We start from the raw sequence: 24,831 nt of genomic DNA, 5'->3' as shown, positions 1-24,831 counted from the left end.
TACAGACAAAATTACTAACACAGAGAACTAAAACTTGTGTTAGTAATAGAGAAGCTTCATACTTCACACGACCTGAATAGTCAATACCCTGTGGCACTATAACTAGTAAATGCTCTTAATTTATTTCATGAAATAAAACTCCAATCTTCTCATTGTAGGGTGCATTTCGGGTAGATGAGGAAAAGAGCATTAAATAGAGAGTACATATCCAGTATGTGATACAGTGATATTACAAGCAGCAGCTTCAATTGCTAAGATCAGTGAAAACTGGATTAGCTTCAAGGTGCTCTGCGAATTTCTCAAGGATCTCCTTAAAAAAAGCCATAAATTCATCTTTGCTGCATTCTTTGGTGATCTTTTCATTTTCTGTATCAGCTAAAACAGCATCATATAGAAGATGTATTTCATCATTTTGTAAAGAGGGCAATCCTAACTCCTCTCCGTTTTTCTCAAGGAAACTTCGTATTGTATCTTTGCTTGTTTGCTCATCTTTCCTGCCTTGGTTTTCCTGCATTATCTTCTCCACGGCATCATTTAGTTGTTTTCCATCTGCCAAAACCTGCATTGGTGGTCCAACAGTCAATATTTAGCTACAATAATTTAGTCATTGAATGCCCAAACATATGAAGAGCATACCAGTGAGTGTCATCCAGCAGGACCAATAAAATTCAATAGAAAGGAAATTTCAACTCAAGCTAAGGTTGTTATCAGTTAAGTTAAAAGCTCATGATATACACCTTAGTTTTACCCAGCGGACTTATATTGGTTCCTAATTTGACAAATGCTAAACTAAGATATTAATATTCATGAAATGTTGTGGCAACATGACCATTGATAATGAAAGAAAACCAAGGGGAAATAACTTACCTTTCTTAGTTTGGTGCCATTGTTGGCTTTGATGTTTTGAACAACTATAATGGGATTCGCTGCAAGGGCATCTGCCACCTCTTGGAGAACAGGCTGAAGTAGATATGCAAACTGTGCTTGTCCCAGTCCTTCCTCTCCCTCAGCCCCATTCTTCTTCAAAATTTCAGTAAGTTGAGGGAACTCTGCTCAACAACAAATCATAACTTAGTTTAGTTTATAAAGGAAAAATGAAAATGTAATTTCTAGTATAGTAACATGCTTAAACAGTAAGTGATAAATTGAGACAATGTGGATATATTAAATAATGAGTCGGGAAAAGAATCATTAGTTCACTCATAGACTTTGTGCCAGCAATTTCACTGACAAGCTAAACAACACCCAAATCCCCAATAGGTCCCTAAGACAGGTGGGATTATCCTTGTTCAGATGCTCACATTCTATCTTAAGTGGTTTAGAATAGCTTTTTCACCCTATACCTTGCTGTCAAAATGTTGTACTAACTGAAAAATTAAACCTAGAAGAAATAACACTAGGAACTACGATGGCACGCAAATATCTTAACAAGTCATATACAGCAAAACTACTACCAGATAAACAGTTTCAGATGGAAGGCCAGCACTTAAATGTTAGTTGGCTATGAATCATAGTTAAGTGACAAATGAAATATTTCATCTATTTCTTTATTTGTAATTCTTTTCATAAGAGTGGCAAACCTGATAAAGGAGGGATTCCCATCGCAACACCCATTTGAGAGAGAGCATTTTTTATCTCATTTCTATTGATTTTTCCTCTATCTTCAGTGTCTAACTCAGTAAATACATTCTCAGCCAGCATGGCAAAATCATCTTCATCTTCCAAGAAGATTCGAATAGCTTTTCCATTGAATATTGCCACAACTACTGGATCATCTGAATGTAAAAATAATAAAACAGTATTTTGTTAGCTAAACATTCCAACTAATCATCAGTCCAATATCAGAAACAACCTAACATAAATTAAGTGTATTACAATACAAAAATCAAGTACAGAATTGCCACAATTATGAATGGGTATTCACAAGTGAGTTACTCCCAGCATCCCGTTGAAATGTGTACATATCACAACAAGGCATCCCTACCAGATATCATTATGCATATGCGATCATCATAACTAGTCAATTGTATTGACTAGTGATCCTTTTGAAATCACACATGTATATCAAATAGATTTTTCTTTAATATACATATTAGTACAATTTAACAACACACCTCAATCATCAAAATGAAAGCTAATTACACAAATAGGAAGGAAGAAATTGATCCGGAAATAAACCAAATTAAGATGAGATATTTTCAATACTAACATAAACTAGACGAATACTAGCTATGAGTCAACGGGCGCACACCTTTGAGCACGTCCACGACGGCAGCAACGAAATTCCGAAGCGTAGAAGCTGCCTTTTCGCGATCCAGCTCCGCACCCAGAAAGCTAGCCTCATCGGCGATTCCGAGGCGCTTCAAGGCGGAGGACTTGACAGTTTCCGGCAATGCAAGGCCGAAGAAAGAGGATGAGATCTTTGATTCTGCCAGCTCCAGGACCCGGGCTCCGGTGAGTGTACTGCCATTACCGTCGCATAAGGGCGGCGACAGGTCTACGGCACTCAGCTGTGTCCCGTCCAAAACCGTTAACACCTCGTCCATCATTCCTTTCTCTCGCTGTATAAATCTATATGTATATGTTAGTTTTGATCGTGCAACAGTTCCTGGGAAGAAAATGGATACGGAGAGTTAGAAAAGTTTGAGACGAATACTGTGATGAATTTCAAGGAGGACAGGGCGCAAGAGGGAAGGAAGCGCGTTGAAATGAAAAAGGCTTTTTGAACATTGAAGTTTACCAATTTGGGGTTTACGTACGCGGACTCTATTTTCATTGGTTTATTTATTCCATTAATTTATATTATTGTAAATGTTCAATTTAGTTAATGTATCCTCCCAACAAAAAAATAATTAGTTAATATCCAAAATCATCTTGCACGTGATTTTTTTTTTTAATTTCGTCTTAAACGATTTTGATAACATAATGTAATTTTAAATTTTTGTATTTTTGTTCAATTTAATCTTTCGTTTGTTATTTTGTCAAATTGATATTAAATAAATGGAAAATTTTGTAATAACAATATTGAACGGTCTCTCTTTACTCTCAGCCCTATGAAGTGCGAAATCCTTCTTTCTTTTACAAATTACTTCCAGACCTGCAAATCAAATTTTATATTCATAGGTTTGGGAGTAATTAGTAAAAGAATCAGGAATTCCGCACTTCGCAGGTCTAGGAGTAAAGAGATGTCAATAATGAAATTACTGCATTGCTCCTCTGTTTAACACTAAATGGGCGGAATAACAAATAGATGACTAAATGGAACAAAAATACAAAAGTCTGGGACTACATTAAGTCACCAAAGTAGTTTAAAACGAAATTGAGAAAAACCATTATAGTCAATTACCATTTTAAGTATTAACTCAAAAAATAATGTAATGAGATTAATTAGATTACTCCGATCGTTTGCGCAGAAAAAGTGAAATTAATTATTTTTTTTAAAAGAAATTTATCTTCCACATTTTTTTATTTCATTGTTCAAAATTAGGGTAATGTATTTTATAATTATTTAAGGATTTGAATGCAATAGTAAGATAACAAAAGTATGCAAATGAAGTTTATGAACATGGTAATGAGTATAAATATTATAGTATCAAGTATCAAATATTTTGTTGATTTGATTAATGATTGATAAAAAGAATTTAGGAAATGATCCTAAGTTTTATGATTAAAAATGTTATTTGATTTTTATCCTTTTAATCCGTGTTACTATATATCTTACCCAATTTTCTTACAAAGGATACTCGTCATCAGCATCATACATAGAATTCAGCTTGGACTTCTCAAGCAACTCCTCCTCCAATATAATCTAAGTGGGACAACTAACCTTATGACCAAACAGACTAAGCTTAGGTTGTAGTGACAATGTTGAGACATATGATGAATGCGGCTCCGGCCAGCTGAGCCCCCATTTGCCGGAATCCGGCGGACGTCCTGCCTGTTTGGAGTTCAGTGGGGAGATAAAATTAATGAACAAAAGAAAAAAAAAAAACTGATTTAGGCCAGATAGTAACATAGTTAGCTCATCAGCCAATTTTTACTTATTTGACCACTATTAACTGTTTGACTTGATTAAACAATCAACATGAGTGTTTGATTAATTTGCTTGTTTGTAACAACTCATTGCTTCATAACGTTAAAATTTAGAAAACTGCTCAAAACAGTTTTTTTATCAACTTTTTGAGAAAATCATTTTGCATGTAATCAGCTAACAGTTAATTTACCAAATATTATTCTATAATCAGTTAATGTTATCAATTAGTCAAACTCATTAACCAAATCAGCTAACAACTATTTACTAAACGCATCCTTAATACTTTCCACAAAAAGCGAAATTTCCCCATTCCTTGCCCCACAATTGGACTTGACATATGTAAATTAATTTTCTTTTGACAATATATATATATATATATATATATATATATATATATATATATATATATATATATATATATATATATATATATATATAGGGTTGCATTCAAATACAAACCCCCCTTAAAATACAAACTTGAGCTCGTGTACACATTAACATACTTACATGCACACAGGGCGCACTACCAACAATTTATGGGATTAGCTCATGCACACATTAACATACTTACATGCACACAGAGCGTAGGAGGAAAAATACAACCATCCATCAAAGCTCGTGCACACATTAACATACTTACATGCACACAGCGCGTAGAAAGATAAAAATCACAACCATCCTTCAAAGCTAGTGCACCATTAACATACTTACATCAGTTACATGCACAATGGGCACACTGCCAACAATATCTAGGATTAGCTCGTGCACACATTAACATGCTTACATGCACACAGTTTATATTTTAAGGGAGGTTTGTATTTTAAGGGAGTTTGTATTTGAAAATAATCCTCTATATATATATATATATATATATATATATATATATATATATATATATATATATATATATATAAAAGTATATTCTAGTGTTCATGACAGATTGACAGGGTTTTCATGACCATATTAATTTAGTTTTTTTTTCACGATTTTTTTAAAGAGCCACTTAGGAGAGAGAGGAGGTAAAGAGAAATAGAAAAAAAAAAGGAAAAAAAAAAATAGAAATCTGACACCAAAGAAAAAAAAAGCCCAGCATTTTAAGTGCCCGCTGGGACAGCCGGCGCGTGGCTGGCCACGATCAGTGCGTGAAACGTGCTCTTCTGCATGTTTCTTGAGATTTTTCTCTCTTAGGGGTTTACAAAAAATCCTTCACTTGCAGAAAGATAAAATACATTCTCTCTACTTCTTCTCTTTCATCCACATTATGTTGCAGTGTTCTAAAACCACAAAAAAAGCATTGATGTGGTTGCTCTATCCAAAAGAGTAATAGTTATTAGTGCCCCAATTTTTTCTTTCATTTTTACTTACTTGACATGTCTTGATTAATCTAAAAAGATGATTTGTGTGGACCATCTTACGGATCCTAATCATGAGATGGATCGAATTAGTTGGGTCAATATAAAAATGTAATACTTATACTAAACAAAAAAAAAAAAAGTAATACCTTTGAGGAAAAATGTAATATTTTTACATTTTGGTGTAAAAGTAATACATTTTTCATCAAAAGTATGCTTCTCCTTATGAGTAATGTTGACAAGTATTTGTTATTTATAAGAGAAAATGTAATATTTATGAGAAAAAATGTAATACTTTTAAGTTTTAAATAAAAAAAGTATTACATTTTTCTTCAAAAGTATTACACTTTTCTATATAAATAATAAATATTTTATTCATAATTAACATTACAGTTTCCAATATAAGTATTACATTTTTATCTTAATTCAATCCGTCTCACAAACAAGAATTCGTGATTAACATCACACTTTTCAGTATAAATATCACATGCATGGGCATGGTCACGGCCAAGCCCGTGGCCAAGAAAACATGGACAAAGAATGTATTGTGTTGTAGGCACGGGCATAGGCATAGCCACGCCTGTGCTGCCCTTGGCTACCAAGCATAATTCATGTGTATCTTATTTGTCTTCTAAGCTATTTTTACCCCTGAAACCTTTGAATTAGTCTTTATGATCTTCATATTAGAAGTAGTAGATCTTTAAGTTAGCTTTCCAATGACACTTTAATCTCTTAAATTGGATCTTCTTACATCGAGTTATGATTGAAATATCGAGAAGACGCAAATTTGGGCAAGAAATGTCGCCTTGCTTTCTTTTGCTTTGACTTTGCATTGAATTGCTTATATCATCAAGATCATTAAGGCACAAATATTTGGCACATGATAGTGTTTGTTCAATCTCCTTTGTTTCATTTTGCTTCACAATAATATCTTGATGTTATGATGACTTGAAAACTTGATCAAATAGCTTAATGTTTGACTCTTCAAAACATTATTTTCTTGTCAAGTCATCTAAGCACAAACAATAATTTAATAAGTGATAAAATTGGCACAATAGAATAACTAGTAATTAACAAGCAAAAATAGTAAAAAGTGTAAGGAACAATTAAGAGTTTAAGACACATATATGGGCTCTGTTTGGCAGAGCTTATTTAGGAGTTTATAAAATAAGCTATAAGCTCTATTTGGTAATGTTCTCAAAATAAGCTAGTAACTTTTTAACTTTTTCCATCTTTTATCCTTATTATTTTAAATAAAAGACATCTTTTACCATCCCCAATAAAAACTTTTTTGCATTTTTTCTTTTTCTATATTTTTATTCATTATCTTCCGCAACTCTTCACCGCAGGAACTCCTTAAAGTTCTAATTCCTATCGTCCGTTCATAAATAAATGACATCATTTACCCTTACCAATTAAAAACTTTTACCCATGAAAATGGGGGAATTGCAATTCCATGGAATTGGAATTCCTTCCAACCAAACTAAGGAATTTTATGGCCTTTGGAATTAAGTGGGAAGGGAATTTAAACCCCCTCCAACCAAACGCCCCGTAAGAGATAATTCTATTTTTGGTCATAAATTTATAGGTGATAGTCTACTTTTAGTCATTTTTTTTTTATCAAAACGTCCACTTTTGGTCTAGTATTATTGTGACATGATCAATCTTGGTCATCTATCAACAAAATCGTTGAAATTTTGTTAAGTATGACATTTTGATCTTTTTAATACAAAGTGTGTTAATCTGTTAAATATTTTATGTTTATTTTTTGAAAAAAAAAATCATAATTGAAGAGTGAAATGCTCTTGTATTTAACGCAATTTCAATGATTTTTTTGATAGAAGACCAAAATTGGTCATGTCATAGTAATACTAAGACCAAAAAGGAATGTTCGGATAAAAAAAGGACGAAAAGTGGACTGCCACCTATAAATTTAGGACCAAAAATGGAATTAACTCTAATAATTAATGACTAACGAAATACTAACGGTGTAAAGACAATTTAGTCTGAAAAGATTACGGTACAACATTTTTAACCTAACATACAACTTGACAAATATAAAAAAATACTAACATAATTTAAAGATATAACATGCATTCGTTCTTAGAAGTTAGGTAGGTAGAAGGTTGCATCAATATAATTGTGTTTTTCCCCCCTCATTAAAGGAAATTTGCTCATAGGTACTAATTCATAACAGTAGAATACCAAATTTGATACCTAAAGTCAAATGAAAATGATTGAATTAGACAAGTTTGACAAAATGACAATGACTAATTTGAAAGTGCCAAATTAACTCTTTCTCTATACAAATAATAGATATTTGGTATGTGTATGCAGTGAGATATACATACTAAAGACATGGCAATGGGAAGGGAGATTTTGAGAAAGGAAGTACTTCCCTTTGTAGCAATGATAGTAGTGGTGTGTATGCAGATGGCAACAACCACAATAGCCAAAGCAGTCCTCAACTCCGGGTTGAGCTCTCTTATATACGTCGTCTACTACAATTCCCTTGGCGTCCTCCTCCTTCTTCCCGGATTTATCATCCAAAGGCACAGGTCGGTTTAACAAATCGATCACAAATGTACTCATTATTGATGATGAGTTTACTTTAATTTCCTGTATGTTTCAGAAGACATGCACGAGCTCTGACCTTGTCTGTGCTGAGAAGATGTTTCGTCGTTGGCCTGCTCGGGTATTGGACGATATGATGCATGCATGATTGTACATTGATAAACTTTGTGGAAGAGATCGATACGATGAACATCTAAGAGTAGCAGTTTATTTATATGTTTATGATATTGCAGGACATGTGCGTTGGTTTTGGGTAACCAAGGGCTCAACTATAGCTCTCCTACTCTCTCTGCAGGCATAAGTAACTTGATGCCTGGTTTTACATTTGTGCTTGCAATGATTTTCAGGTAATGAAGACAAGCTAAATTTGTGTGCATGGCAACTAACTTCAATTCCATATATGAATTGAATATATATATTGTTGCAAAATTTAGGATGGAGAAGTTTGAGGTGAAGAGAAGAACATGGCAAGCAAAATCAGTGGGCACACTTGTGTCAATTATAGGGGCATCTATCATGACTCTATATCAAGGACCAACAATCTTGGGATCATCTTCAACTTCTGATTTGCCTCATCAGCACTCTCTTCTGTCACATGAATATTTCTCAAGGTGGGTGGTGGGAGGTGTTATGCTTGTAGCCACATACCTTTTTGCATCTGGTTGGAGCATTCTTCAGGTACAATATAATTGATGATGATGAGTATGAAGAATATATATATTGTTGCAAAATATAGAATAAGGATCAAATAAAAAAGCTTCATTAGGTAAAAAATGCGGACAAGTTATGGTCATAGATGCAATCCAAATCAACAGTTCAAATTGAATTTTAATTAAGAACATGCAGTGGCATATTTGTAATTTTGAGTAAAATAAGTTAGCTTGTGTTTTGTTTCCGAATGTACATTTGTCCTTCTTCGAGTACATCACTTTTATTTCAGTACTTAGTTTCTATTTTGAGTGCACATCTTTGTGCAGTTGAGTGCAAATGTTTCTATTTTGAGTGCACATCTTTGTGCAGTTGAGTGCAAATGTTTGGCCTTCAATTGCACGTTTGTAGCCTTCAAGTGCATGGTTTCCTTTCTAAGAGTGCATAATTAATTTCCCATTTTCCTTCAAGTGCATGTTTCTTTGCCTTCAAGTGCACAACTTCTGGGCAGTATTTGTTATATCTTGTGCATTCTTTTCAACATATAACTAAATTTTTAATGAAATTTGTGAGAATTACAAACGATTTGTATATGGGTAATTGATTTTTTTTTTTGAATGCTACTGACTCTATTATACTGTAGGCTCGATCTCATGACCTCCCACATGGGAGAGGTCACTACATGTCATCTGAGAACAAGGTGTTTGACGGGTATTGGTTTAATAACACTTAAGTTGAATAATCTCCCTTTTTGGTACCATAAATTGCATCAATTGCACATATATTTGACTTTGAATGCAATTTTTTTTACCTTCAAGTGCACATTTTTTACTTTCAAGTGCATGGCTTTGAGCCTCCAAGTGCACCAACCACATTTCCCACGGGAAATCTTGTGCTCACCTGATCCTAAACCTATATATATATATATATATATATATATATATATATATGTGTGTGTGTGTGTGTGTGTGTGTGTGGGGGGGGGGGGGGGGGGATTAATTACTACAAAATTAAACTAATAATTAATTTCGAGTTTGAATTTCAATATAATATAATCTGCATGCAGACAGCTACACTAAAGGATTACCAAGAACAGATCACAATAGTGTTCTTCTCTACTTGCTTTGGTAGCATCCAATCTGCAATTGTGTCACTACTCCTAGAAAGGAAGCTAGATGCTTGGAAGTTGCAGCCTGGCATTGGAATGACTGCCATTGTTGCTTCTGTAAGTAAGAATTTAAATTCATATATAGTATATACATACATTTTTGTTATACCAATCAAAAATTTCCTTCCATTGTAGGCGGTTTTAGGGCCTCTTTGTATCAACAATATTATTGCCTTCTGCTTGGTGATGAAGGGTCCTCTGTACGTTGCCATGTTCAACCCCCTGGGAGTTGTCATTGCAGCAACTCTCAACCTCCTTTTTCTTTCAGGCGCCCTTCATTTAGGCAGGTATATATATATATATGTAATTAAACACCATGCATATAAATTTCCATTTCCCACTCAGAATTATATTATTTTATTTGCAACTTAATTATTTAAATTGTAATTAATCAATTAAAATCTACTGATCGATAACGTTTTAATTTGGCAGTATAGTTGGATCAATAATCATTACTGTTGGATTCTACGTGGTGATGTGGGGCATGTTGAGAGAGGCAACGGATATTTTATGCCAAACTGGAGCTGCCAATGAAACATCCCCTCTGCTACAAAACTAAACCTACTGATAATACCAATTCAAAACTTTGCTTTGTTTATCTTTCCTTAACATTATTATTTCTGGTGAAAAAAAAATGTGGTAGTTATTGCACGTGTTATATGTTGCATGGAAAGTTCCAAAATACATTTACAACCTGATTGTGATTGGTGCAGGCTAGGAGATATTTTCTACTAATACTGAAATACAATCTCAGTCTAGAATGTGATTAAAGTCGATGAGAACAAGAAATTTTAGAGAAAATTTTATTATTGATCAATCATATTTACAAAGTATATTAAGGGATGTATTTATACAGATATAAAAGATAATCCTAACTAGAGCACGATGGATAAAAGTAGAGTTATAATAATATGTATTCAAAGATGAAGTAGGAATCATAAAGTCAATAAAGTACAGAGTTCTAATACACCCCTCAAGTTTAAGGTTCTCTAAAGAGAACATTGAGCTTGTTCTATAGAAGATTGAATCTAGCAATGATGAGTGGTTTGGTGGAGATGTCTGCAAATCGGTATTTTGTAGATATGTAATTCACTTGTAACTCCTGATGCTACTTTATCATGAACAAATGATATTTGGTATGTGTATGCACCTAGCTAAAAGTGTCCAAAGTGCAGTGAGAGTGGTTGCGCTACATACCAAAGTACAGAAATGAAGTATTTCCATTTGCAGCAATGATAGTATAATGGTTTTTTTTTTTGAAAGCTACTGACTCTATTATATTGTAGTATCTGTTTATCTACACTTTCTCAATCCGTTGAAGCACAAATAGTCAACATCGTCTCCACTGAGACTTGATCTCATGACCTCCCATATATATGGGAGAGTCACTACATGCAATGATAGTATAATGTTTATGTTTATTAATTTTTGTTTTTATAAACATATAAAAGGATATTATTATTAATTTACTGCAGAGAGAGTGAAAGTATATATTGTAAATACTAAAGTCAAATGTGGAAATGGGCAGAACCTTTTTTCTGACGAGGTTAGGAGCAGGAGCAAACACTTGGTCTGAAGAGCAAGAACACTTGGTCTGAAGAGCAAGATGTTCATCTCTTAAGAGCACGGTGCTCATCTCTTAAGAGCACGATGCTCATCTCTGAAGAGCAAGATGCTCATTTCGGAAGAGCAAGAGAAAGAGCAAGATGCTCATTTCGGAAGAGCAGGAGAAAGAGCAAGATGAAGTTGCAGGAGATGGTTTGCTATAAATAGGCAACTCCTCTTCATCCAATCTCATCCCATTCCATCAGGAATCTTCCCATTAGCATAGCAAAATATAGAGAGTAGAATAGAGAGTTATATTGTAATTCCTATTTGTAATATCCTTTTGCCAATACAAAAAATCCTTCTTCAAATTGCCTTTATTTTGTGTATGATTTATTTTAAATCTTGCACTAGAAATATTCTCATTATTCCCGGTCCGAATTGCCGCTGGTATTTTGGTGTTGTGAACCGCATCGATCCTAACAAGTGGTATCAGAGCCCCAGGTTGGTTCATAGATATATCTGTACTGTACCGGTTATGTTAGAACTCATACTGGTAAAGTGATTGTACATGTCTAGGAAAAGATCTGGTTAAGACTTGGTATTTAAGCAGTCCATTTGTGACTCACCTCTCTTCTCCAGAAATATTTTCCTGGTGTACTGTTCACAGGACCGGTAGTTTTCTATTATACGATACTATTTAGATATATTGTTCAGGATCAAGAACACCACTTACAATGACGGCAAAGTACGAGATTGAAAATTTCAATGGGAACAGTTTCTCGTTGTGGAAAATGAGAATGAAAGCAGTTCTCAGGAAAGATAACTGTGTTGCAGCAATTGAAGAAAGGCCAGCCGATTTCACTGACGATGCCAAGTGGACAGAAATGGATAGCAACGCTATTGCCAATCTGCACTTAGCACTTGCTGATGAAGTTTTGTCAAGTGTGGCGGAAAAAGGTACGGCAAAAGAGATATGGGATACTCTCGTAAATTTGTATGAGGCCAAATCACTGCACAACAAAATCTTCTTGAAGAGGAAGCTATACACTCTCAGGATGATGGAGACATCCTCAGTAACTGAGCACATCAACACTCTCAACACTCTATTTTCACAACTCTCGGCGTTGAGTTATAAAATAGATGTGAATGAACGTGCTGAAATTTTACTCCAAAGTCTACCGGATTCATACGATCAACTCATTATCAATCTAGTCAACAACAAGGAGGTACTTGTCTTCGATGACATTGCAGCTGCGGTTCTTCAAGAAGAAAGTCGGCGCAAAAACAAAGAAGATAAAGTTGGAACCTCACAACAGTCTCAGGCGTTGACAGTGATAAGAGGAAGATCAACGGAGCCTGGCTCCAGTGGGAGTCACAACCGAGGTAGATCAAAGTCAAGGGGTAAGAAGAATGTCAAGTGTTTTCACTGTGGCAAAAAGGGGCACTTCAAGAGTGAGTGTTGGCAGCTCAAGAAGGATGGGGCCAGAGGCAAAAATCCCGAGACATCAAATGCTCAGGGATGTGTTGTGAGTACATCGGATGGAGGCAATGTTTTAATTGGTGAAGCAGCAACAATTGTTGAAGGCAAGAAAAGTCTAGTTGATGTTTGGCTCATGGACTCCGGAGCAACATGGCATATGACTTCACGAAGAGAATGGTTTCATGAATATGAACCTGTCTCTGGAGGATCAGTCTTCATGGGAGATAATCATGCCTTAGAGATTGCTGGCATTGGTACTATCAAACTAAAAATGTTTGATGGTACGGTTCGCACTATCCAAGAGGTACGACACGTGAAAGGCCTGAAGAAAAATCTATTGTCTCTAGGACAATTAGATAGCCGTGAATGTAAAATTCACATTCAGGATGGGATCATCAAAGTAATCAAGGGCGCGCTTGTTGTGATGAAAGCTGAGAAGATAGCAGCCAATCTATACATGCTTAAAGGAGAAACACAACTACAAGGAGAAGCAGCCGTTGCAGCAGACAATCTTATAGAGGAATCAACGATGATGTGGCATCAGAAACTTGGCCACATGTCGGAACGAGGTCTAAAGATTCTTGCTGATCAACATCTTCTTCCGGGGCTAACAAAGGTATCATTACCCTTTTGTGAGCATTGTGTTACAAGTAAGCAACATAGATTGAAGTTCGAGAGCTCTAAAGCAAGGAGCAAGGCTATCTTAGAGCTAATCCATTCCGATGTTTGGCAAGCACCAATTATATCCCTGGGAGGTGCAAAGTATTTTGTATCCTTCATAGACGATTATTCGATGAGATGTTGGGTGTATCCAATCAAGCGGAAGGCGGATGTATTTGAAGTTTTCAAATTCTTCAAAGCGCGTGTGGAACTTGAATCCGAGAAACGGATCAAGTGTTTGAGGTCGGATAATGGAGGAGAATATACTAGTGATGAGTTTGATAAATTCTGTCTACAAGAAGGTATCAAACGGCAGTTCACGGTGGCGTATACTCCATAACAAAATGGAGTGGCAGAGCGGATGAACAGAACCTTGTTAGAAAGAACAAGAGCAATGTTGAGGACTGCAAATTTGGCAAATCCATTTTGGGCTGAAGCAGTCAAGACCGCCTGTTATGTGATCAATCGGTCACCATCAACCGCAATTGATCTGAAAACGCCAATGGAGATGTGGACGGGTAAGCCAAGTAGTTATTCTCACTTACATACATTTGGGAGTCCGGCATATGTGGTATACAACGCTCAAGAAACATCAAAACTTGATCCAAAGTCAAGAAGATGCGTTTTCTTGGGGTATGCTGATGGAGTGAAGGGGTATCGCCTGTGGGATCCCACTGCCCACAAGGTTATCATCAGCAGGGATGTTCTATTTGTAGAAGGGAAGGTACAAGAAGGTGAAAGCACTGGGAAGGAGAAACCAGTGACAACTACAGTACAAGTTGAGGGAAGGAAGGAAGAAGAAATTCCAGTTTCCCCTGAAGCAACAATAGAGCATGATGATCAAGATCAAGCTGAGTCTTCAACTTCAGAAGTTCGACGATCAACTCGAGAGAGGAGAGAACCAGCTTGGCACTCAGATTATTCAATGGAGGGAAATGTTGCATACTGTCTATTGACAGAAGATGGTGAGCCATTAACTTACCATGAGGCTATAAAAGGCCCAGATGCATCTCTGTGGATGACAGCAATGCAAGAAGAAATCGAAGCTCTCCATAAGAATAAAACATGGGAACTTGTCCCATTACCACGAGGAAGGAAGGCTATTGGAAACAAATGGGTCTATAAGATCAAACGAGATAGCAACAACCAAGTGGAACGGTATCGTGCTCGATTAGTTGTGAAAGGATTTGCTCAGAAGGAAGGAGTTGATTTCAACGAGATATTTTCTCCTGTTGTACGACTTACAACGATTCGAGCAGTCCTAGCGATGTGTGCTGTGTTTGACTTGTATCTTGAGCAGTTGGATGTGAAAACTGCGTTTCTACATGGAGAACTTGAAGAACAGATTTATATGCTCCAACCAGAAGGTTTTGAAGAAGAAGGGAACTTGGTTTGCAGGTTGACCAAATCTCTATACGGTCTCAAACAGGCGCCGAGATGTTGGTATAAGAGATTTGATTCATTCATTCTGAGCTTTGGATACAACAGGTTTAATTCCGATCCTTGCGCATATTGCAAGAGATTTGATGATAATCAGTTTATCATCTTGTTGTTGTATGTTGACGACATGTTGGTAGTAGGCCCCAACAATGATCGTATCACGGAGATGAAGGCTTAACTGGCTAGGGAATTTGAAATGAAGGACTTGGGACCAGCAAACAAGATTCTAGGGATGCAAATTCACCGAGACAGAAATAATAGGAAGATTTGGCTTTCTCAGCAGAATTATCTGCAGAAAATCTTGCGGCGCTTCAACATGCAAGATTGTAAGCCAATTTCTACCCCTCTTTCTATTAATTTCAAGTTATCCTCAAGTATGAGTCCTAGCAACGAAGCAGAGAGGATGGAGATGTCTCGAGTACCGTATGCATCAGCAGTGGGCAGTTTAATGTTTGCTATGATCTGCACTAGACCAGACATTGCACAAGCAGTGGGAGCGGTCAGTCGATACATGGCAAATCCTGGTAGAGAGCATTGGAGTGCTGTGAAGAGGATCCTTAGATATATCAAGGGTACCTCAGATATTGCATTGTGTTATGGAGGATCAGACTTCATTATTAGAGGCTATGTTGATTCAGATTATGCAGGTAATCTTGATTGTAGCAAATCCACCACGGGTTATGTGTTTACTCTTGCTGGCGGAGCAGTAAGCTGGGTCTCGAAGTTGCAGTCTGTTGTGGCAACATCGACGACGGAAGCAGAATATATAGCTGCTACTCAAGCTAGTAAAGAGGCTATATGGTTGCAAATGCTATTGGAGGAGCTCGGGCACAAATTAGAGAAAATGACTCTATTTTGTGACAGTCAGAGCGCTTTGTACTTGACAAAGAATCCAGCATTTCATTCCAAGATGAAACACATACGGGTCCAATTTCACTTTGTTCGTGAAAAGGTGGAAGAAGGGAGTGTGGATATACAGAAAATCCATACTAAAGATAACCTGGCAGATATGTTAACAAAGCCGGTTACCAACGATAAATTCGTATGGTGTAGATCCTCAATTGGCCTAAAAAGTATGCAAGCAGCACGAAATTGGCAGAAAGGATGAAGGTCCACATTGTGACTTTAAGTGGGAGATTTGTAAATACTAAAGTCAAATGTGGAAATGGGCAGAACCTTTTTTCTGACGAGGTTAGGAGCAGGAGCAAACACTTGGTCTGAAGAGCAAGAACACTTGGTCTGAAGAGCAAGATGTTCATCTCTTAAGAGCACGGTGCTCATCTTTTAAGAGCACGATGCTCATCTCTGAAGAGCAAGATGCTCATTTCGGAAGAGCAGGAGAAAGAACAAGATGAAGTTGCAGGAGATGGTTTGCTATAAATAGGCAACTCCTCTTCATCCAATCTCATCCCATTCCATCAGGAATCTTCCCATTAGCATAGCAAAATATAGAGAGTAGAATAGAGAGTTATATTGTAATTCCTATTTGTAATATCCTTTTGCCAATACAAAAAATCCTTCTTCAAATTGCCTTTATTTTGTGTATGATTTATTTTAAATCTTGCACTAGAAATATTCTCATTATTCCCGGTCCGAATTTCCGCTGGTATTTTGGTGTTGTGAACCGCATCGATCCTAACATATATAATGTAAATGCAATTTAGTACGTGTTTATGTATATTAATTATTAAGATTTAATTTATGAACATATAAAACAAATATATATGATAATGAACTAGTACATGATAAATGGGACACATTGAGGAGGGGGTTTTTGAATTTTCTAAGTAATAATATTATCAATTTATCTCACTTCCCTTCAATTGTTTTATGGTTGTGTTGGTCCACCGTCCGACTACTTCGTGGTCATGAAACCAACAATACCTAAAGTCAAATTCAAATGATTCAATTAGACAAGATTGAAATGACTAATTTGAAAGTGCAAAATAAACTTTTCAATCTCCTATACAAACATGTCATTCATTAATACCCGAGGATTAAATATTACAAATGAAGATAGTATAGTTTTTTTTTTTTTTCTTTTTAAAATTCAGAGTTTACAAGTATAACTATGGCGGATTAAAAATAATATTGTAACTTTATTTCCATTTATAACAAATAATTTTAGATTATGATTGTAATATAGCGCATACTATATATTATATATTATATATAGTAATGTCTGCATCCTTAGAGGTGTCTACATACATCTACATATAATTAAATGAGGGGATTAATCCTTGTGATCTGACCAAAAAAATGAGAAGATTAATCACACACTATGTTCAACTGTGAAATTCTTAGTGTTACATTAAAAAAAAAAATTATAGTACTATTTGCATATTTAGAAGTGCTTACAATTCGATCAGCGAGAAAATTAATCATCATTATGTTCGATGGTGAAAACATATAACCTAGAGTTACAGGAAAAAAAAGTTATAGTAATGCCTACACCATTAATATCAATTAGGGGGGCGGAAGATGTGTGCCCCCCTCATTAAAGGAAATTTGACTTTATTAGTTTAGTACCATTTACACGCATATTTCGTCAGCTCCTTGACTAGTGAATACCTGATTGAGTTAGGAATGCTATGGGTGAAGAAACCTTATACTTATTTTCACAATATTAACAAACAATAAGATTTTTGGTATGAGATGTGACCTAACCACGTTCATGCATTTGTAATTACGTGCGTTGTGTGTAACAGTGTAACTTACCCAATATTTAGTTAGTAGGTGAGATTAGTGCTCATAGGTCTAGGTACTAATTTATAACAGTACAATATATATATACTAAATTTTGATACGCAGTTGACCTGTTGAGAACCAATGAGGCCGCACAGCAAATCCACCTTGGCTCCCAACCCCTACTCAAAAAGTTTACTTTCATGCACCATCACTTCGTTGAGCCTCGAGAAAGTGAAAGACTAGTGATGGATACCCCGAGAGGTGTACCCAGTCAGAGGCGTGCCCAAACACTCGGGCTTGCAGCCTATTCGAGAAACCGCCGAAATTTCAAATTCGGACACGGGTACAAGTGCATGCGGCCTTCAGTCATTCGTGGCTGACCAACACGAGGTATAGACCAGGCAGTCAGGACTCTCGCGAGGGCATGTTACTAAACCCAGTCACCCACCCTTCTATAGGCATTCAAGGTCATGAGGGGCCAACCGGGTGCTGAATTCAGAGGCGGTAGAGGGAGATATCTCAGAGATTTCCCTTTTCGCCATTAGAAAAGCGGTATGATAGCTTAGTAAACTTTCTTAACATGACTTTGTATAAATACCTCATCGGCGGGGCACATTGAGGAGGGGGCTTTTGAATCTTCTAAGCAATAATATTGTCAATTTATCTCACTTTTCTTCAATTGTTTTACGGTTGTGTTGGCCCGTCATCTGGCTTCCTCATGGCCGTGAAACCAACAATACCTAAAGTCAAATTCAAATGATTCAATTAGACAAGATTGAAATGACTAATTTGAAAGTGCCAAATTAACCTTTCTCCTATACAAATAGATACTAGCTGAAAGTGTCAAAGTGGAGAGAGAGTGGGTGGGATAGCAAAGATATGGCAATGAGAAGTGAGATTTTGAGAAAGGAAGTACTTCCATTTGCAGCAATGATAGTAGTGGTGTGTATGGAGATGGCAACATCCACAATAGCCAAAGCAGCCCTCAACTCCGGGTTGAGCCCTCTTATATACATCGTTTACTACAATTTCCTTGGCGTCCTCTTTCTTCTGCCCGGATTTATCATCCAGCGCCACAGGCCGGTTTAACAAATCAATTCCATTATATTATTTCATGTTGTTTACTTATCAAATTAATTAAGCTTCATTCCAACTCATAAGTTTACTTTCATGTTTCAGAAGGCATCCTTTACCTCTAACCTTGTATATGCTGAGCAGATGCTTAATCCTTGGCCTGCTCGGGTATTAATACTACATTCATAAGCGCTGCTAAGCTTTGTGATGAAAGAAATTGAAGGTATGAATTGAAGATCTATCTAAGAAATTTTTTATAATTATGATATTGCAGGACATGTGTGGTGATTTTGGGTTACCAAGGGCTCAACTATTGCTCCCCTACTCTCTCTGCAGGCATTAGTAACATAATGCCTGGTTTTACATTTGTGCTTGCAATGGTTTTCAGGTAAGAAAAGTCCTCTGATCTACTGTATAAGTTAAGCATGCTTTTGTCTGGAAACTGCCATGAATTGTTCTAAACTTTAGGATGGAGAAGTTTGAGGTGAAGAGAAGAACATGGCAAGCAAAATCAGTGGGCACAATTGTGTCAATCATAGGGGCATCTGTCATGACTCTATATCAAGGACCAACAATCTTGGGATCTTCGGCTATTTCGTCAGATGAATATTCCTCAAGTTGGGTGGTGGGAGGTGTTATGATTGTAGTCGCGTACCTTTTTGCATCTGGGTGGAACATTCTTCAGGTACAATATATATAATTGAGTATGAATAATATGAATTATCCCATTAATACACAACTAATTTCATTTGAGTTTTGAATCATATCTGCAGACAGCTACACTAAAGGATTACCCAGAACAGAGTACAGTAGTGTTCTTCGGTACTTGCTTTGCTAGTATCCAATGCGCAATTGTTTCAGTACTACTAGAAAAGAAGCTGGATGCTTGGAAGCTGCAGCCTGGCATTGGAATGGCTGCCATTGTTGTTTCTGTAAGCAAGAATTTAAATTCATAATTAGATCAGATTTTGGGTTCCGATCCGGTCTTGCTATATATATTTTTCTTATACCTTCCAAATATTTGGTTCCATTTGTAGGCGGTTTTAGAGCCTCTGTGTAACCAAAATATTACTGCTTTCTGCTTGAACATGAAGGGTCCGCTTTACGTTGCCATGTTCAAACCCCTGGGAGTTGTCATTGCAGCAATTCTGAATCTCCTTTTTCTTGCAGACGCTCTTCATTTAGGCAGGTAAACACTCACAATTATTTGCAACTTTCATCCCTCCACTATCATGTCGTGCCCGAGTGTGAGGTCTTAGATGTTGAGCATATATATAATATATAAACATAAATTTGTAATCAAACTATCAACTTAGACTTGAAAGTTGAAACACATGTTTCAATTTGATATGAGAACCCAGACAAAGGTAATGGTTTCCAATATCCGCCTCACTTGCGTCACCCGATAATAAATTTATAATCCAACAACTGAAAACTGAGCACATGCCCCAATTCTAGCGGCAAGGAAACAGATCCTTATCAGTGAGACAGGTCATGTCAATATATATATATATATATATATATATATATATATATATATAATACTTATACTAGCAAATGTAATATTAAATTATGAATAAACCGTTCCTTACGTATTATAAGGAAAAACATAATAATCTTGAAGACAAATGTAATATTTTTATATTTTGATGTAAAAATATTACTTTTTTCCATTAAAAGTATTACGGAGTATATTTTTTTTCCATATATGTAATAAACATTTTATTACTGATTTTTTTTTTTGAAAATCATTTTATTACTGATTTAGTATTACATTTACTAGTATAAGTATTACATTTCATTTTAATCCGACGCGGATAAGAATATGTGGGACAGTCTTACACAAGTTTTTACCATTAATTAAAATCTATTTATAACGTACGTTTTGACAGTATTATTGGATCAATAATCGTTATTGTTGGATTCTACGTGGTGATGTGGGGCATGTCGAGACAGCCACTGGAAATTTTACGTGAAAGTGAAGCTGCTAATGAATCATCCCATCTGCTACAAAAGTAAACCGGCCTGGCCTCATCATCATCATCATTTACTTAAAATTAAAGATTCCATTAAAGTAGCTAGTGATAGATGAGGCCAATACTGATAAATGTTCTGTAGTAGTGAACTTTATTTGTGGTGGAAAAAACACACTGCGGTAGTTGCACGTGTTAGGTTGCATCAATGCTCCAAAGTACATTTACATGACATGATAGTGATTGTGATTGGTGCATGGAGGTATTTTCTACTATGTAATATATCCTCAAGATGAAAATAATTCAATGTTTTTTTTTTTTTTTTTGAGGAAAATATTTCATTCATTAGTATTTGAAGATAAAATATTTCAAATGAAGATAGGAGGGTTGAAGAACCACTCCGAGCAACCAGACATATAAATGGGATGCTTAGCTAGGTACAACATGAACAGTCTGATTTGCAGATCGGTTGGCAAAAGATACAAACTCATTTAACAAGATTTTGATATTATAAAGGATTAAATGAAAAGAAGAGTCTCCTTTTAACAGACTACAAGACTTTGAACTACTCACAATGAATCTGTTTCAATATGCACATTGTCATAGTTGTATTCCTTCAATGCAACCCGTTCAAAGCTTCACGGATATAGTAACCACCTTGCTTCTCTAGGAGAGAGATTAGCCCTAGCTTTCCATTGAACTCCTTTCAATTCGTTACAGTAAAATTATCATGGTGATTATGTAACACCCAACCAAACCCCATTGCGGCATAATTATCTGAGTATATATAGTTCATTAATTCTGGATATATAGTTCAAATATGCACAACATAATATCGTTAACGACAATCGAAACTGATTTTTTTTTTAAAGTCGGACGCGCGTTTTTAAATAAAACGACGCGGTTTTTACAACCGTATACACTATGCATGGTGCATATGGTTGCACGGGATAATTTGCCGGTCTAGGCCAGGCCAGGCCACATATATCGGGTTTGTCAACAATATAATGGCCCTAATCGTTTCTTCATCATATCCCAACTCAAATCAGTATTATATTGTTTTTTAGGGAATCAACGTACACAATCATTTTCCAACCAAGGATAGATAAGGAAAAGAAATCACTTTACAAGCCTCCAAGAAAGGTAGAATCTGGGAAATATCTTGCTTTCTATATCCTTGAAACCAAAGACTCAGGATTCTAAATAAGTACCCATCTCCAGGATTAATGCTTGATTAGTCTTGGAGAATATTTTCATGCACTAAATATCTTTTATTTAGGTAATATTCCTTTTGTATTTAGCTGCTACTATTTCCTTGTTATATATTACCTTTCGAGTTTCCTTCTTTCTAAGATTTTAACCTGTATATATATATAATTGTCTTTGGTTAAGTAATGAAATATGACAATGGGAACAAGTATTTGAAGAATATCCCATTTAACCTGTATAAGAAAATCCCGTTTACTTGCTGCTCAACTTCAAAATGGAGATTGCAGCTTATTAACTTGGCGTTTCATTTTGAAGTGGAGCAGCATGTAAACGGGATTTTTCTGAACTTCTTTGAGTTTAATGGGACTGCTGAGTCTGGTGGATATATGGTTGGAAAGGACAACCTTTGAGGATATATATTAATATCATCTACGATTCTCCGACGAGTATAGTGTTCTAAATTTTCAAATTACCACCTCTGGTCCTTCGAGTTTCAAATTGTTACCCTCCGTAGTCCAAAGTTAACCACTTATGGTCCTTCGACTTTTAAAATTTAACCAGTTGCGGTCCTCCTAGAAGGACCATGTATGGACTTAGGGATGGCAATGAGTCGGGTGTGGGTCGGGGAGGGCTACATCCATCACCCGACCCACCTTATATTTTCTCCACCCACCCCCACCTCTAACCCGCACCGGGTGGACTTTTTCAAAACCCATCTCACCCCCACCGAGTGCGGGTATCCACCACTTATCATCTTATGTTTTTCAAAAATAATATTTCAATTACTTACATATAATAAAATAATAAAATTCATTACTGATACTAAAACATAAAATAATAGAAATATTTAAATATAATAACTAAATTGTTAATTTTTAAAAATAAACTTAGTAGTTTAGATATAAAAAATAGTAAAAAGATATACGAAGTTATTTAAACTTTTATAAATAACAATGCTGGGTTGGGTGGGGTTCTAGGCGGGTTTTGTACATAGAACCCGAATCCAACCCGACCCACCGCGGGTTTACTTTTTTAAGACCCACCCCAGATATACGAAGTTATTTAAACTTTTATAAATAACTACATACTAGTACTTATTTTGCTATTATATATATACACACACATGCTGGGTTGGGTGGGGTTATAGGCGGGTTTTGTACATAGAACCCGAATCCAACCCGACCCACCGCGGATTTACTTTTTTAAGACCCACCCCCGATCCACCACCCACCATCACCCAAAAAAACTCAATCCATGCGGGGTGGATTCGGGTGAATATCCACGGGGTGGATTGAAATTGTCATCCCTATGTATGGTTAAAATTTGATAGTTGAAGGACCTTGTGTGGTTAACTTGGACCACGGATGGTAAAAATTTAAAAGTTGAAAGACCATAAGTGATAAGTTGAAAGTTTAAGACTAAACATGGCAAAATCACTATACTCGCAGGATCCTAGATGGTATTAAGTCTAAAAAATATGAACATAATTTAAAGATATAACCTGCGGTAGATGGTATAAGTTAGGTAAATGGTTGCATCAATTGTGTGTTTGCCGCTCATTAAAGGCAATTTGCTCATAGGTACTAATTCATAACAGTAGATCGATTACCAAATCTGATACCTTAAAGTCAAATTCAATAACTGATTCCATTAGACAAGTTTGACAATGACTAATTTGAAAGTGTCAAACTGCAGCGGGTGTGGGTGGGATAGCAAAGATATGGCAATGGGAAGTGAGATTTTGAGAAAGGAATATTCGCTTCACTCGTGTCATCGGATAAAAAGAACATAAATTTACGAGTAAAAGATATTTTTGGTCCTAGACTTATAATGACACGGACAATTTTAGTTTTTTATAAAAAAATCAGACAATTTGTGGACACTCTTATTGTGATGAGGACAATTTTGATCCCCGTCACTATTTCCGGTAGATGCTTCGTTTGAGTGGGGTATTTGCGTCTTTTCATCATAAAGATTTGTTGCAGCAGTTGCACCGCGTCTCTCCCTCTTACTCCGTGAATACCTAACAAAAATGACGAAGAAAATCCCTGATAGAACCAGGGACGGAGGGAGAAGGGGGGCGGCTGCCCCCCTCACCCCATCCCCACCCCATATATAGTATTTGTATGTATATATGTATATATAGTACATGTTTTAGTATTAGTATAAAAAAACTATAAAATGTTAACAAGAAGTGAGTTAGAGTAGGTGGTAAAGCACATCTTTGGTAATAATAATAAGGTTAAGGGTTCTAATCTTAGCATCAACATAGTTTTACAATTCTTTTTTAATAGCTTTTTTAATATTACACACACACTCTCTATAATAAGATGTGTAATTTCTAATGTGTTTTCTATTCAAATTCTTTTATTAATTATGTTTCATATTTTGTTATGAATATTTTTATAAAGTTTCGATGTGTTTTATTTTTCGTCCATATCCAACAATATTTACAATTATATTTCTTAGGTAGTTTATTTATTTATTTTTAAATTATCTCTTTTGTTTTAATGTTTCGCCTTTTCTGGAAAAATTTTCTGAATCCGTCTGTACTGTTTCGCCCCCCCTCAACCGAATTTCTGGCTCCGTCCCTGGATAGAACTAGTACCCCTGTCGCAGTAAGACACTGAAAGGTAGTGGACTCATGAGAAAGGAGAAGGAATTGCAATTGAGAACGACACTCGAAAAGTCATGGAACGCCGATTCATGAAATTCCTCTGCTTAGAGGCAAGTCTTCAACCTCTCATAATCCTGCTTGGACAGAAGAGTGCTCCGCCTCTTCGATGAGAATCGTAACCAGTCTCATCTTCCATTGACTATAGTTGACCTTGGGTATCAAGCAAGGATACAGAAGCCACCGACTTAGAAAGAATTACTAATAATCTGGCGTTAATGTACAAGTAGATGTTCACGAACACCGGAATAGCCCCCACGTGCCAATCCACAGGTGGGTGGGCAATCCGAGGAGGAAGAACGACGAGGAT

At 36.0% G+C, this 24,831-nt stretch overlaps 3 protein-coding genes across 5 annotated transcripts in view; 2 read left to right on the top strand and 1 right to left on the bottom strand.

Moving 5' to 3' along the window:
• Window positions 1–94: 94 nt before the first annotated feature.
• Window positions 95–2,728, bottom strand: LOC109181850. Its single transcript, XM_019331789.1, has 4 exons — window positions 2,252–2,728; window positions 1,581–1,775; window positions 868–1,049; window positions 95–559 (listed from the first exon to the last, which is right to left on the bottom strand). Exons 1-4 carry the CDS (start codon window positions 2,547–2,549, stop codon window positions 245–247), a joined length of 990 nt encoding a protein of 329 aa, XP_019187334.1. The 5' UTR covers window positions 2,550–2,728; the 3' UTR covers window positions 95–244.
• A 4,981-nt stretch (window positions 2,729–7,709) lies between these two features.
• Window positions 7,710–20,872, top strand: LOC109181848 (WAT1-related protein At3g28050-like). 3 transcript variants are annotated; one of them, XM_019331783.1, is made up of 7 exons: window positions 7,710–7,943; window positions 8,018–8,080; window positions 8,193–8,306; window positions 8,394–8,637; window positions 9,674–9,832; window positions 19,703–19,854; window positions 20,558–20,872. In XM_019331783.1, exons 1-7 carry the CDS (start codon window positions 7,744–7,746, stop codon window positions 20,682–20,684), a joined length of 1,059 nt encoding a protein of 352 aa, XP_019187328.1. In that variant the 5' UTR covers window positions 7,710–7,743; the 3' UTR covers window positions 20,685–20,872. The 3 variants fall into 3 exon arrangements, with proteins under 3 accessions (XP_019187328.1, XP_019187330.1, XP_019187329.1); XM_019331785.1 differs by lacking the exon at window positions 19,703–19,854 and adding an exon at window positions 9,911–10,062; XM_019331784.1 differs by lacking the exons at window positions 19,703–19,854; window positions 20,558–20,872 and adding exons at window positions 9,911–10,062; window positions 10,208–10,516.
• The window catches only part of LOC109181851, a 13,631-nt gene continuing 7,566 nt past the window's right edge, over window positions 18,767–24,831 (top strand). The window contains exon 1 of the mRNA XM_019331790.1: window positions 18,767–18,833. The gene's annotated coding sequence lies outside the window, so the exon portion shown is untranslated. The remainder of the gene's footprint in view (window positions 18,834–24,831) is intronic.

The sequence above is a fragment of the Ipomoea nil genome, unplaced genomic scaffold, assembly GCF_001879475.1.
Source record: "Ipomoea nil cultivar Tokyo-kokei standard unplaced genomic scaffold, Asagao_1.1 scaffold1043, whole genome shotgun sequence".
Taxonomy (NCBI): domain Eukaryota; kingdom Viridiplantae; phylum Streptophyta; class Magnoliopsida; order Solanales; family Convolvulaceae; genus Ipomoea; species Ipomoea nil.
The sequence above is the reverse complement of the archived record's forward strand: the minus strand, read 5'-3'. Positions and strand labels throughout refer to the sequence as shown.

What these genes read in the sequence shown, in the direction of transcription:
- LOC109181850 (XM_019331789.1), bottom strand. Translation starts at nt 2,549, where the DNA reads ATGATGGACGAGGTGTTAACGGTTTTGGACGGGACACAGCTGAGTGCC. An exon ending in CGTCGTGGACGTGCTCAAAG is followed by an intron (nt 1,776 to 2,251) that starts GTGTGCGCCCGT and finishes TTTTACATTCAG; the next exon opens with ATGATCCAGTAGTTGTGGCA. An exon ending in ATGGCACCAAACTAAGAAAG is followed by an intron (nt 560 to 867) that starts GTAAGTTATTTC and finishes CCACCAATGCAG; the next exon opens with GTTTTGGCAGATGGAAAACA.
- LOC109181848 (XM_019331783.1), top strand. Translation starts at nt 7,744, where the DNA reads ATGGCAATGGGAAGGGAGATTTTGAGAAAGGAAGTACTTCCCTTTGTA. An exon ending in GTGCTTGCAATGATTTTCAG is followed by an intron (nt 8,307 to 8,393) that starts GTAATGAAGACA and finishes TGCAAAATTTAG; the next exon opens with GATGGAGAAGTTTGAGGTGA. An exon ending in CTGGTTGGAGCATTCTTCAG is followed by an intron (nt 8,638 to 9,673) that starts GTACAATATAAT and finishes ATCTGCATGCAG; the next exon opens with ACAGCTACACTAAAGGATTA.